Source organism: Perca flavescens, chromosome 9, assembly GCF_004354835.1.
Source record: "Perca flavescens isolate YP-PL-M2 chromosome 9, PFLA_1.0, whole genome shotgun sequence".
Taxonomy (NCBI): domain Eukaryota; kingdom Metazoa; phylum Chordata; class Actinopteri; order Perciformes; family Percidae; genus Perca; species Perca flavescens.
In genome coordinates, this window is record NC_041339.1 from 33,573,265 (window position 1) to 33,588,220 (window position 14,956).

The 14,956-nt window shown below is 40.2% G+C and overlaps 2 protein-coding genes across 2 annotated transcripts; one reads left to right on the forward strand and one right to left on the reverse strand.

Moving 5' to 3' along the window:
• Positions 1–2,076: 2,076 nt before the first annotated feature.
• Positions 2,077–8,742, reverse strand: si:ch211-191a24.4 (MARVEL domain-containing protein 3). The gene is made up of 4 exons (XM_028587808.1): positions 8,634–8,742; positions 8,257–8,384; positions 6,989–7,113; positions 2,077–4,336 (listed from the first exon to the last, which is right to left on the reverse strand). The coding sequence occupies exons 2-4, from the start codon at positions 8,349–8,351 to the stop codon at positions 3,678–3,680; spliced, it is 879 nt and encodes a 292-aa protein (XP_028443609.1). The 5' UTR covers positions 8,352–8,384; positions 8,634–8,742; the 3' UTR covers positions 2,077–3,677.
• Positions 8,743–11,266: 2,524 nt separating this feature from the next.
• On the forward strand, positions 11,267–14,806 carry c9h8orf82 (chromosome 9 C8orf82 homolog). Its single transcript, XM_028587881.1, has 3 exons — positions 11,267–11,626; positions 11,729–11,777; positions 13,329–14,806. The coding sequence occupies exons 1-3, from the start codon at positions 11,456–11,458 to the stop codon at positions 13,823–13,825; spliced, it is 717 nt and encodes a 238-aa protein (XP_028443682.1). The 5' UTR covers positions 11,267–11,455; the 3' UTR covers positions 13,826–14,806.
• The last annotated feature ends 150 nt before the right edge of the window (positions 14,807–14,956 follow it).

The following is a 14,956-nucleotide window of genomic DNA, read 5'->3' on the forward strand; positions in this document are numbered from 1 at the left end:
GACACTCCGGGCGGCGAGGCAGCACCGGCCGCTCTCACGTTAGCCTGCTGAGCTCCTGCTCAACTGCGACACACAGTCGGACAAAATTTGCAATTGGACATCAATTTTCGTAAAACGGCCCATATTTGACCTCTACGTACAGTAGTTGATTTCACGCATAAAAAAGTCTCGGAGGTGAATTTAGTAATGAAATAGCCGACGAACAATGTATAACGTTTCTGAGATCTGCGTGACCTAGATTCAGAAGACAAAGCCCCCGTTTACACGTACATGGTTATTTTGAAAAACTGAGACATTTCCCTTCGTTTGTACCCTTCCGTTACACGCAAACGGAGAATTCTTCTCTGAAAACGAGTCTTTCTAAAACTCCAGCCAGTGGAGATTTTTTAAATCTTCGTTTGCACATAAACTGAGACAAACGGAGGTTTAGGCAACCGAGAGAGAGAAAGACGAAGTGATTGGTTGCTGTTGTTGTTATTTTCGGGATTCTGATTGGCTAACGTGGGCTTGAGCTTCTCGTTACACTGCCACCTACAGGTTTAGCATGCTCTTGGCAGCATTGACGGCATATATCCACGGGTACCACAATGTTATTTTTGAAAACGGAGAGGTTGAAATGTCTGTTCAGTGGTGTAGTCTATGTAAATGTCGGGACTTGACAAAGGTAGAGACTAGAGCCAAATAAGGAGGTGCCACCGAGTCGACGTCAACTTTTAGCTTTGTTGAGATTTGCCCGTTTTCAGAGGCAGTTTCCAATTGTGAGATTTGCAGAGGAAAGGGGTGTCATTTTTCAACTGACAAGGTAAAATCGGTTTTGCATTCTATCACCCCTTTAATTATTTGTAAGTGTCCAAAAGTTGATGCGTTCAAATAGTCCTGTGTGTCCAGCGAACCATCCAAAAACCCCAAATTTTTTATTCTGTATCACACGCGACAAAGAAAAGCACTGTATCATTACAATTGGCATGCTGGACAAGTGAATACTAGGTAATTTTGCTTGAAAATTGAAAGTAATAATGGACCGTGGACTAATCATTTCAGCTCTAGATTAACTGATAATAAAACGAACCCATTCAACTTTATTGGGTTGTCAGGAGAAATCTTAGAGATAATGTATCAAAGGACGTCACATAGCACTCAAACTGCATCGCTGGATGCCACTAAAAATGGGTTTGTAAATTGATTGAACTGACCCTTTTTAAAGAGCTCCGTTCAGAGATTAAAAAGATCTAAAACTAAACGTACAAGCTTAACCCTTGTGTTGTCCTCGGGTCCAATTTGACCCATTTTCAACGTTTTTATATCAGAAATATGGGATTCTTTGAACCAAAATGCCCCAAAATATCACGGATGCATGGATGTACGTTGTATGGAACCCATACGATCTTTGAACGTAAAATTAATGATTACTTTTATTGAATTTTGGGCGTTTTATTCAATTTTATAAACCTGTTTAAATGGTTTTAAAACCGTATCCTGACTAAACTTGGACATAAACCTAAGTCTGTGATTCACTCAACATCCTTTGATCTTAACTGTTAGTCCAAATAATTTATCATTTCTGCTTTTTTAAACTAAAAAATGTGGTATAATGTCATAAATTAGGTTTATTGACCATGAATTTAAAAATAAAAATGTTAAAAAAAGTGACAAACGTTTTAAAAAGTGTCAAAAGCATACAAAAAGAGCCCAAAAACACTGTAATGACCTCACTCTGGAGGATTTCTTTTGTTAGTAATCAAGTCTTGACTGAAACAGCCCAGCAGTTACATCACTGCTGTGTCCTGTGTGTGTGTGTGTGTGTGTGTGTGTGTGTGTGTGTGTGTGTGTGTGTGTGTGTGTGTGTGTGTGTGTGTGTGTGTGTGTGTGTGTGTGTGTGTGTGTGTGTGTGTGTGTGTGTGTGTGTGTGTGTGTGTGTGTGTGTGTGTGTGTGTGTGGCCCATTGTGTGACAGCAGTGATGTCATGGCTGCCAGGAAGCCTCTGGAGCGGACAGAGCGACCTAAAAACCAGCAGGAGCTGTACAGAGTGCTGGCGCCCCCTGTAGGCTCTAATCATAAACCCAACAAACAGTTGAATAGAATCACGTTGATGGAGTTTTAATTTGAGTAGATACATTCTTGTACAGTTTCAGTATCAAAAACATTGCATTATGAAGCCCCACTTTGATATAAAAACACAATAATCATACTAGTATACATGTTAAAAAAAACATTTATCTAAATCCCTGCCTGAGTTCACACAGTCTAATCCATCATAAAAAACAGTTCATATGAAAGTGTACTTCCTCCCAGGTTGGACCTCTATCCCAAAGTTAAACTTGAGCTCCCTGGCTTCACTTCACACTCCTCTGAACAGAAATGATCCTCCTGGGTGCAGTGTTGTAGTCGAGACCACCTAAACCGAGACCAGACCAGTTCCAGACCAATGCCATGATAAAATGTGCAAAATGCTAACTATAGTCACTCTTCAAATTGCTCGGAAATATCCACATTCCCATTAAAAAAAATAACACACCCACTGAAAACAAATTAAGATTCTTCTTCATCCACCTCTTTAACTGCGATAAGTGGATCACGAGAAATGCCTTGATAAAATAATCAAAAAGGCAGTTTGTGGTCTTGACTGGTTTTGAAATCAAATCCAGAGTCCTTTTTTTTTTTTTTTCTGAGCCAAAACCGAGGAAAAATGCGGTCGGTTCGGAGACAAAACCTTTAAATAGCGTTCTCGAGACCAAGACCCGTCTTGAGTACAACCACATAGGGTTGGGTGCCGAAACCTGGTTCCACTATGGAACCGGTAGGAATCGGACCGGATTAGAACGCAAATTTAGGTTCCTCATTTCGGTTTCACTTAATGTGTCGACTGAAATATTTTCTCTGTCGCTCCAAAACGGATGTAAAAAATATCACACTCTTTCTTATTATATATTTAAGTACTTTAAAACTTTAATATATTGTTAAATTTAAATCATTTTCAATTAAAAAATAAATAAAAATTCTATAAAAAGAGCCTTTCTTTGACGTCATTTTTCAGTTTTTCAAGAATCGGTTTAGGAATTGGAATTGTTTTAACAGTACCGGTTCGGCATCGGAATCGTAAAAATCCAAACGGTACCCAAACCTACCACCACGCTGCCCGGATGACTGAAGCTGAAGAAGCTGGTTACTAACTGGTTCAGTTAGATATCATTAAAAAAATAAATCATAGAAGCCAATGATGAATGATCTGATGCTCTGAACATAACTTTAACATCTATTCTACAGGGCTCTACCCCTATATACCCCCCCCCATATATAAAGGGAGCCAGCTTCATTAGAGCAGACACCCTCCTTCAGGCCCAAAGACAGCTGGTTAACCCACTAGTCTTAAGGGCTGTCCTTGACTAAAGAAATTCCTAGTCGTCTAAAACTCTTATGATTTTATTGATTAATCGATTAGTTGAATTATTGGACAGATCTTTAAAACTGAGTTTCTCCACAAAGAATCATGCAAAGGTTTACCAGAGATTTGCTCATAGGTTTCTTGGGAATAAGTCATTCAGCATGAAAAAACATTAAAAAGAAATGACTAGGGGGCAAAACGACTGATTAGTCGACTAAGACGGGGGGACCCTGCTAATCTTATCTGGGACACAGACACCCCCCCTCCTCCCCCGAGATGTCTCTTCTCTGGCCTCTCACACAAAGATGGTTTCAGCCCTCAGCGGGGATGTGTTGGAGTCGGCTCGGGCCTTCTGTTTTTCCGCCTCTCTGCGCTTTCCCTCCTCCAGGTAGCGCCTCACTCCCCGAATCGTCTGGAAGGTGAGCGCTGTGCCGGCGGCGTACAGGATGGCCGTGATGAGCGCAAACAGGGCCACGGCGGCGTCCCCCCCGCTCACGTTACAGTTCATCCAGGTGTAGCCGCTCCGGGCGTACAGCCTCTCGCGCTGCTTACACACATCGGTGGAGTTGACGCTGATGATAAAGTGCAGGTAAAGCCCCACGGCCACCACGACCGCCACGGCGCCCACCGCCTGGAACACCAGCGCGCCGTACAGGAGCTTCCGGGACATCAGGTGGGGCGGCTTGTTCCCGGCGACCGCAAACAGCAGCGACAAGACCCCGAGGGTCAGGGTGAAGGGGATGCCACCGTAAATGCCCGGCGCCCTCATCTGGCTGTACTGAATGTCCAGGTCGCGCGCCTTCTGCATCTCGGTGCCCTCCATGTTAAAGTTGGAGTTGATGTCGAAGCCGCCCATCCCGCCCATGGCGGACATGCCTGATGTCACCATCTGAGACGCAATCAGGCAGATCAGGACCAGGCTGTTGGTCAGTACAGAGACGATCAGCACGATGCCTAAAGGGAGGCACAGGAAAAAGGTGAAACTAATCAGATCAAGGCACAGTTTGTAGCCTCCTTAACTCACACAGGACTAGTATTACCAGGGGACCCCCCCCCCCCATGTCTGTGTTTGGAGCGGCACATTCACACGGGATAAAGTCTGTATTTTACTCAGATTCACTGACATTATCCCCCGCATGTGATGCAAAGGCTCTGTCAAAACTTTCATTCATAATTGTGCATTCTTAATAATAATAATAATAATAATAATACATTTTATTCGGCGGACACCTTTCTAGATATACAAGGACATCTTACATGTTTAAGAGGGCACACAAGAAGAAAATACAATAGGATACATTTAGCTTCACAGAAATACATTTAACTAAATAGACAACATCTGAAAAGTGCTAAGAAATGTCAGAAAAGCTTTAAAAAAAAAAAAAAAAAAGTGCTCGGGAGGGTTTCTATGACGACACAGCACTATGACGACTTTATGATTAAAAGCTTTCTTAAAAAGGTAGGTCTTTAACATTGTTGTCTGCCTGTCGAATGTGGGAGCGGAGGGCATTCCAGAGTCTTGGTGCAGAGCAGCTGAAGGCCCTGGCCCCCGGTGGAGAGGCAGAATGTGGGGGGTCACAAGGAGGCCAGTCGAGGAAGAGCGGAGGGAGCGAGGAGGGACATATAGCCTGGTAGGAGGTCAGAAATGGAGCTGGGTGCCAGATTATGGAGTGCTTTGGAGGTGATGTGATGAGGAGGGTCTTACATTCAGTAGGGTAGTGCACAGGGAGCCGGCGTAGACTGATGACGATAGGTGTGATGTGGTCACATGTTCTGGTACCAGTGAGCATTCTAGCAGCAGAGTTGTGAATGAGTTGGAGTCGGTTTGTAAGCCAAGCTGTAGACGCAGCCATTACAACCCTGAGTCACCGAGACGCTGATTCGCAGAGGACTTATATGATCACACAACCTCTGTGTTTGGCGAAATGTTGGGCTAGTTTTAACTTGCCAAATTACAGACATGGCAGATTCACGCGGGATTAAGGCGACACTCGGGCGACCTCCGCAATTATTACAAATGACCTGAGGTCCCCAGGTAATACTAGTAGCGTGGGAATCGGGCTTTGGTATACAAAGGAAGCTGTGTTCCTTCACTGCTAGGGTGTACACACAGTAAAGAAATAAACGGTTGTCTTTCAAATTCCCTCTGCACGCTACAACCAGGCAGAGCAACGAAGAAGGTAGCGAAGCTCGTTGATAGATTAAACTTTTGCCGTATCCGGTCGGCAAAACTCCGAACACATTTTCCTTTTTTAAGAATGATTTCTGTGCCGTTCTTTGTTCTTTTCTCAAAGAAAAGCTATTTGGACCTTGAGTCTGTAAATAAAGTTATTATTATTATTAACTCCAAGTCTTCCAGAAGACCGCTGTTCCCAGCAGCAGCAGCCATAAGCCCCGCCCACTGACTCTATACACGATATGATTGGCCTGACCAGATTTTGTTTTTTCCAGCTCGCAAGTCAACAGAGAGTGCCTAGACCCCCCTGGCTGCAAATTAAATTTGCTGCCGCTAGGGTGCGTCTAGATTTCTAGGCTAGCATTATTAACTAATCGTGAGGCTTAATCATTGTGGTCACACGTGTATATTTGTAGGCCTGCAAATAAATAATAAAAAAAAAATAATATGTATATATATATATAAATAATAATTTTTTTTTTTTTTTTTTTTTTTATTTGATCTTTATTGAGGCCAACAGGTTACAATGTATGTAGGATTTTCTATTTTGTTATATGATTTACAGGATCCTGGTACAAAGGATAAGAAGAAAAGAAAACCACAAGGATTTTCCATCTGTGTCCATAGTTATCCTCATTTCTATTTTAGTTTTCTTTCCAGGCCCAAAGTTTTATTTATTTTTTACATTTTGGTATATTAACATTAGGATCAGTTAGAACATAAGGGGGAGTTTTACTACACTTCTCAGAAAGAAACAAAAGAAAGAAAAAAGGACATGCATATACATACACAATTACAACAAAACAAAAATGACTCAAACTAAATCTGATTTTAGGCCTATATGTTCAACATCCTGCAAATAATTGTCATCTTTACAAACAATTAATCTTGGACTTGTTCTATTCATTAATCATTTAATCTTATAAAACTCCCAACAAAGTCCCTAAACCCCAAGTTGATGCCTTCAAATGTTATGTTTAGTCTTATATACAGTACAGTCCAAAGCCCAAATGTATTACATTTACTATGATGTGGAACAGAATAAAGTATCAAATACTTCTAATTGAGAAGCTGGAACAAAAACGTGTTGATCATTGCTTGATGAAAGACCTGAACAATGAATTAGAACGTCATGTGATTAACATTCCTAGAGGCTCAACTCTTTTGTTAAATGAAGAACTAGAAAATGGTCGGCAGTATGTGATTCATCTATTAGACTCAAGTATCAGTATCAGTTTACTCCCCACCAAAGTGGATATTCTTAGAAAAGAGGCCTGTAAACATTCTAAAACCAGTCTGTCCAGTATTCATAGGAGGAAGGACTGAGCTGCAATGTGACTGAAACCAAAGTCCGCCCTGTGACGCGGCAGGAGCAGCAGCAGCCTCACTTTACATTCGACCCAGATACTTCCACTCTGATCGGGACTTACCCCTTCTGGAGCAAATGTGTGAGCATTTGGACTCGTGGTGCTCCACTCTAGGGACTTCCCGCACATGTCTGGGTTTGGGAGGGGCGTTGCCTTCTCTGGGGAGGTACGGGGCTCGAGAGGAAGACCTGGAGCACAGACACACACATAATGACAGCGTAATGACACTGACCAAGTTCTCTACCACTTGCACTTGTTATTGTTGATGAACTGAATGTGTTTTGTTAATTTTTTTGTTTATATTCCAGCACACTTAGGACTGATATAACCTGTCCATGCTTTGTTTTATGAGAGTATAATAGGATAGACAATAAGTTGTCATTAGTAATTCAGTAGTTTTATTATACCTGGAAAATATATATATATATATATATATATATATATATATATATATATATATATATATATATATATATATTCATGGTACCTCGCACATGTGATTATGTATCTTCTGTTCTACCTGTAAAGCACTTTGGGTCAACGGTTGTTCGTTTAAATGTGCTATACAAATAAAATGACTTGACTTTAGGTAAAATTATCTTGTTTCAATAACTTTATCTCTTGTTTCAAAAGCCTTATCTTCTTGTTTCAATAGCTTTATCTTTTTCAATAGTAGTTTCTTTACAGATATACAGATAGATAGATAGATAGATAGAGAATCCAAGACACATAAAAAATGAGATGACAACATTCAAGGAAGTAGGTGACAAACAAAACATAATAAAGAGCCTTAAATAAATTAGATGCCAATGAACTACAGTTACAAAGTCTCTGAGAATACTGGCTGAACTTACGAAAACAATGTGTGCTGTAATTATAATAATAATAATAATAATAATAATAATAATAATAATAATAAACAATAGTACTGGATTGATCTTGTGTAGGTTAAAATTAACTACATTAACTATATCCTAGTGAATGATCCCTGGTAATGTAAATAGCTATGTATCATAGTTTTTTTGTCATTATGGATACATTTTTTGTATTTTAAACCATTACAAAATAAATTATTTTGTTCTGTGGAGCACTTTGGCTGCTTGCGTGAAAGGTGCTACAAATAAAGTTGAGTTGAATTAGGTACAATTATTAAAAACAGATTTAAAAACTAGCACTATACTGAAACTAAAGTTACCGGTAGATCAGTTTAAAACTACACTTTTTTGTATTTATTTATGAACTCAGGACACAATGGTAGGATAAATTAGCCTGTAATATTAGAGGGAAACCAGTGGATACTCTGATATTTACTGACTGCGCATTAACCACACCTGTCGCCCGGTGAACGTCTGTCACCGTGTGAAGAGTCTCGGTGGTCTCCGTTTCTCTCCCGGTGTCCCCGGTTTGAACGGGACGGCTGGCTCATACCGAAACCGATACGTTTGGACACAGAAATGACCTTTGAACAATACAGAAACTGAATTATCAAAGAGTAGCCTATTTGTAATAAAAAACAAACCAAAAAAAACACTTTCTTTTTTAAACGTCATGTCAAGCTAGCTGAGCAGGTTTGTAGTTTCAAAAGTGGACAAAAAGGGAGAAAAACATGGCTGCGTTGTCTTGGCTTGTTTAATTATCGCTGGCTAGCGTCAACACGTTTGTCTAATGAAGTGACAATTCGACCGTTAAGTATCAAAGACAAACTTACTGTGAATATCTGTGAAAAACTGTGAAAGCACTCTGAAGTCCGACTATAACGCCATTTTTGAACCACACTCCTGTCAAGGTAGAAACAGCTCCGCCCTACCTGGAGGAGGAGGAGGAGGAAGAAGAGGAGGGGGATGAGGGGGAGGACGGCGGAAGATAAGCTACAGGTTCAGGTCAGGTACGCTGTTTTTATCTTTTCCTCCAGGCTGCAGCTTCACAAAATGAGGTTTTATTTGGATGAAGTTCAAGTCATTACATGCTCTTCTAAATCAGCCGCTTTGTGTGTTGTCAGTACCCATCAGTAATGTCAACAAGGAAGCCTCTGTTTATAAGTGCGCGCTCCATTGTAGGTTCAGTCTCATGCCAGCGGCCGCGGGTTCGAATCCGATCTGAGGTCATTGGCTGCAAGTCATCCCCCCTCTCTCTCCCCCATTTACTGTCTCTTTTCAGCTCTTTATAAGGGAAAAGGGTATATATGTGCAGTTTAGTGTCCAAAATTATTGTGTGTGTGTCCCAAAACATAGACTGCAGGCATACAGATGGTCCCAAATGATGAGGGTCTTATTTGAGACAGGTCGCCCTATAGCCCTAACCATAACCATAACCATAACCCAGACACCTGTTAAACAGGTGGTTCATAATTAAGGACATTGTATGGGGAATTTGGGACACTAAACTGCCAAAAGTCCAAAACAGGGTCCAAAATGAACGTTTTTTTCCACCAAACTGCTAGTGAATGTTCAAGTTTTACCAGCCACTCAATAGATTACCATTGCATTTTGCCTGGTGAGTGAAGCAAATCTACCACCTGTATATTTTACCGGCTGATAGATTGTGCTAATTTTGGACCCTGCCTAAAAAATGTAAAGCTGGGGTGTGGGCCTTTTAACGTGAGCAGCAGCCTCTGCATGTCTGTTGTTTATGTGCTTCTTTTATCAGCCAAGAGATTTACACAGCACCCTGAAGAGCCCTGTTGTGTTCACTCAGCAATATTAACTTATCTCTCTGCTTGGAATCACATGTTCCCACAAGTTATTATTAGGCTAAACTGTAGGCTGATTGCACCGTTTATGGCTCATGAATTTGTATTTCACTTCAATTCTAAGTCACTGGCTTGCTGAAAACCAGCAATGAGCTGCAGTGATTAAGCGATTAGTCGATTAAGCAACTCTTTAATCGTTTTGGTCATTGTTCAAAACATTCACTATAGTTGCAGCTTCTCCAGTGTGAGGATTTCATGCATTTTCTCTGTCAAATAAGACAAGTCTTTATTGATCCCCAGAGGGGAAATTCAGTTGTTGCAGAAGCCAGCAGCACAAGGGCAGAAACACACAGCCTACAGACATGGACATTTAGACAAAACAATTGATGAATCCATAAAATCATCAGCAGATTAATCGATAATGAAAATATTTATAGTTGCAGCCCGAAAACAGACACGGAAAATGCAATCAGTGCAATCTATCTATCAATATCTAACATGAATAATATCCATGGATAAATTACCAAACAGGTCTACTGGGCTCATGCAGGCCCAAGGTTATTACTTATATTATTGGGACAGCATGGCTTATTCAAAGGTAGGAATGTCCTGATCCAAGTCCTTTAACATTAAGGATCCAAGTTGAGTAAAGACATCATGTCCAATCCAGTATTTATTATACATTGTTACATTTTTCAATTTCCCTTTAATACGGCAAATGTTAATAGCATATTGATTAAAAGAAAGTTTTAATTATTGGTGTCTTATCCTAACAAAACCTTTAACTGAAAAGTAGAAGACAAAGTAGGGAGCATATTTGGTATCTTTGGAAACTTTGGGATCTCCACTATAGTTGGTAATGACTGACCCAGCAAATGACTGACTGCTTTTCCTCTTTTCATTCATTGTAATCTTTTAAGCAACCACTACATCCCCGCAGTTATTGTCCAACAATCTATCAAAAATATTTCTTGTTAAATATACATACATATGTTGTCTTTCCTGTTTGCTTTCTTTTGGTAATTAAAAAAACGTCTGCTCTATCAGGGGAATTTCTTCACGTACAAAATAGTTGAACAATTGGACATCATTAAAAACAAAGTGTTAGTTAGTTGTTATGAAACAATCCGATCACGATTGTTTTGTGGTTCGTATCCTGTCTGGCTTGACCTCTACTACAGCACCGTAAACCCGGATGTCATATCTAATCAATCATTTTAATTAGGATGTACTTACACAATTCAAATCAATTGAGTTTTGATTGCATTACAAATACTGTATCTGTTCTGTATTTCATTTTTAATTTTTCCTTTTTGTCGTTTCAATGTTTTTTTACTTCATTTTTATGCATAAAAAAAGAAAAATAATTTAATAAATAAAATGGGAAAGAAGCTGGAGATACCAACAGCTAATTCACTTCTAAATGTAATTCTACTCAGTGCTTGGCAATTTCTTTCATATTGCTTGCAACAGTTTTAATTTAAAATAAATAAAAAATGAACTGAGCTTTTTAAAAATGTTTTCTGTGATTACTTTTGTATGTAAATGCTGCTCTTTTCTCACACTTTTAGCCTAGACCTTTGCTTGGATGCAACGTTTTGATTTTATTATCTGAGAATTATACAACAGAGGAAGGCGATATAATCAATGTCCACTAGGGGGCGGCAGCCAAAAACTGATGATGTTTAACAGTAAAATACTTCCGGTTTGTTGCTCCGTTCGTAAACGCACATGAGGGCAAAACTGGCGTAGTGCTACTTCGTCTTACGATAGAGTCTCGCGGCTAGTGGTTATCTCGGTTTCCGTGTTTATCCTGTAACATATTCGCCCTCTTTTCGGCCATGTTGTTCTTCCGGGCTGCAGCTCTCAGCTGCAGAGGTCTGCCCGCTCTGCGCTGCCTGCCCGCCGCCTACACCGGCTCCAGAACCACCGCTAACGTTACATACATCCAAGGCCAGAGCCCGGTACCGCGTATCCGTGAATACTTCTACTATATTGACCACCAAGGGCAGGTGAGAGTGTAGACTGACACATAACACAACTTTTCAAACATATAATTATAAAATAGATTGTCCTGCTAGCATGACATGTTGGTGTGTGTGCTCCACCTACAGCTTTTCCTCGACGACACTAAAGTGAAGAACTTTGTCACCTGCTTCAAAGGTAAACATGAACACACACAACCCTTACATTGCTTATTTAACAGCTCATAAATCAGCTCAAATACAGTTGTGGAATGTGACTAAGTACTAGTTACTTTACAAATTAAGATTTCTGCACACAAAACACTTGCAGTTTATAAAATACCATGTTTTACAAATTTAACTAGCCAACAATATTTATTTTTTATTTTTTATTTTTTTTATTTATCCTTTATTTTACCAGGTGATGTCCCATTGAGATAGTCAAATCTCTTTTACAAGGGAGCCCTGGAGCAACAGTACACAAGTTACACAGAATCACAAAAACATTTACAGCAAACAAAAAACATTTACAGTACATGTAAAACAATTTAAAATAACATAAAAGGGCTTAATGAAAACATGTGCATTGTTCAAATTTTGTTTGTTTAAGTAATTGTTTAAAATGTTTAAGTGGGATGAGAACAGAAATCTTCAAAACATTTTGGAGTAAATTCCAACACCAAGGAGCAGCATAACTAAAAGCAGTCTTGCCAAATTCTGTTGTTACACGTGGGATATTCAGAGCCAAAATGTTAGCGGAGCGGAGATTATAATATATATAATGAGAATATAATGTCCTACACGTAAAGCTAAACAGCTAAAAATGCATGCTTGCCATGAAACCATAGACTGTAAAAAAAAAAATACTGCATGAATCCCACAGGCAGGTGGAGTTTCATCCTAGCATGTTTTTAGAACAGGAATATTGAACCAGTAAGATATGGCAACATCATATCAATCAAAATAAACCACAAGTTACTGTCATGGAAGTGCTGTAAACCAGGGGTCTTCAGTGTTTTTTAGGATAAGGAACCCTTAATAGAGAGAGAGAGGGATCAGGGACCCCTTACTACATATATTGTATAAAATTGAGTTGCATATTAAACTTGCAATACAGTAACTGTGTGGGCGGCCTAAAGCCTTTATCGTACCCTTGTACTGCATAGAATACTAAGCTACTAAATAAAAACTTTGAACTTTGAGCACAGCGGAAATTCCGAGCGGTGCGCAAAGCAGCAGAGCTAAGCTGTTTGAATCTGATTGGCTAACAGCTAGCCAATGAGAGCTTGGCTGTCAGAATCCTTCACCCAGCCCAACTGGGCGAGCTAATGACTAGTAATGAGTTCAGGCAATATGATGTCAGACTGACCAGCATTTGTAATTGGCCTGATTTCTTCACTTATTTCTTTTCAGTGGCTAGAGCTGACAGAGGAGGTAGAAGTTCATTTTCACATTCACAACATAACACAAACACGTATGGACCTAACATATTTCAGAAAATGCAAGTATGGCAGGGCACCTTTAACTCTAGGAGGTACAAAATCAGTAGAGCTGCCCCTGGTGGAGTAGCTCCAACATCTCTCTCTGTTAAAATAATTGATTAAATATTTGGGGACAGCCCCATGCAAAGTCCTATGTACCATGCACAGGTGAATCTGACAGACGCGATTTTCTACTTTTAACCACCCACTAGTCTCAAAATGAGAAGTGTCAAGATGAGATCTCGTCATACCGGTTTCTTTATTTACAGACATAAAGTTCCTGATCTTCTTCTTCAGTCGGCTGTGCTCAAATCAGAGTGGTCGCTATGAGGAGGACTTCCCCTTCTTGTCCCTGTGTGGCAGGGAGAGGAACTTTGTGCGCTGCGATGACCGTCCCATTGTCTTCACCCACCTGCTGCACAGTCCCGCGACGGCGCCGGGAATCACGGGAGATCAGGAGCTGCTGTCGTACTGCGGCGGGGCGGAGAAGCTGTCGGCCCCGTTCCGCCCGGAGGCGCTGTACATGCATCCCGTCAGCGGGCGAGTTTACCACCCCTGCTCGGAGCGCGGAGGGGGGGTCGGCCTGGTCAGGTCGGCTCTGGCCATCGAGCTCAGCCCCTTCTTTGTTTACGCTCCAGAGCACTGCCAATCGGGACAGCCGACACACTTTCTCTGGGGCGGACAGAAGCACACGCTGACCAATGAGCTCGCAGGATGCTTCCCCACTGCGGAGGAGGGCAGCGGGCAGAAGGATGAACTGGGATAACGACCAGAACTGGTCAGAAGTGTGCCCAAGATTTTTCAAATGCTGTCCGCGTAAGCCATCAGTGTTCCGTACTGGCACTGGGAAAAGGCGATCACATCCTCACAGTTATCACTATGTGATGTTGTTACTGTTGAAGCCTGAGCCAATGTTTTCCTCCTATCCTAGTTTTGTGATATGTGAGATATTCACTGATGATGCAGAGTGTCCCTGGCGTTTTGTGGCTTGAGACTACTCAAACATAGCAGTGTCTCCCCTCACTACAGGTTGCAGTTTAAAAAAAAAATAAAAACCTTTTAGATTCCCTGGACTAATCTGAATCATATTTATGGTCCTGAAGTGGAAAAACTATCCAGAATGTCACTATAAAAAAGCAAGGATTAGGGAACTGTCTGAAAAGATTAACACACAATACCTTTTTTGTTCTTTCCTTTCCTGTTAATCCTTAAAAACAAAAAAGTTATTTATCATCCGGACACTGAGGTCGGAGAGGCTAAAACTACAGCGGTTGAGAGACAGCAAGAGACTGAAAGGTGCTTTTGTTTATTTTTTATTTTGTGACACAAAGTAAAAAGAAGGTAATATAACAGTTGCTCAAGAGAAGAGAGACGTTACTTTGCACGTTGGGTACAGATGGTTGTACATTACACAGTAATACATAGTCTACAAATATATAACGTATAATATATATCATATTTAAAAAAAAAATGATAAAATTTACAGAGTAGCAGATATCTGCATCAGAGCTTAATACATAATTTTGCTCTAAACGTAATTAAATTAGCTTGCAGAGAAAAAACAAGTTTGAATCAAATAGTATAGTATTCATGTTCTTGAAATACAATAGAAAGAAAACAGAATTGAACCTTAAAATATATATTTATATGTGAATAACAAGGAACATGTTCTCTGGCAAAAAGCAAAACCAAGAATATGCTACTGAGTGTACACAGATCCTAGTTTAATAAAGTGAGATACTCTGAATGTCTGGTTTTATTATTGGTTATGTTATATTCTTTAAGCTGAAGTTGCTACTGCTGATCTCGCCCCTATCTCCCTGAAAGTAACAAAGTAAATTTACGCAAATATTTGGAATTTGAAGGTACTTTAACTTTAAGAATTTTTTTATCTTTT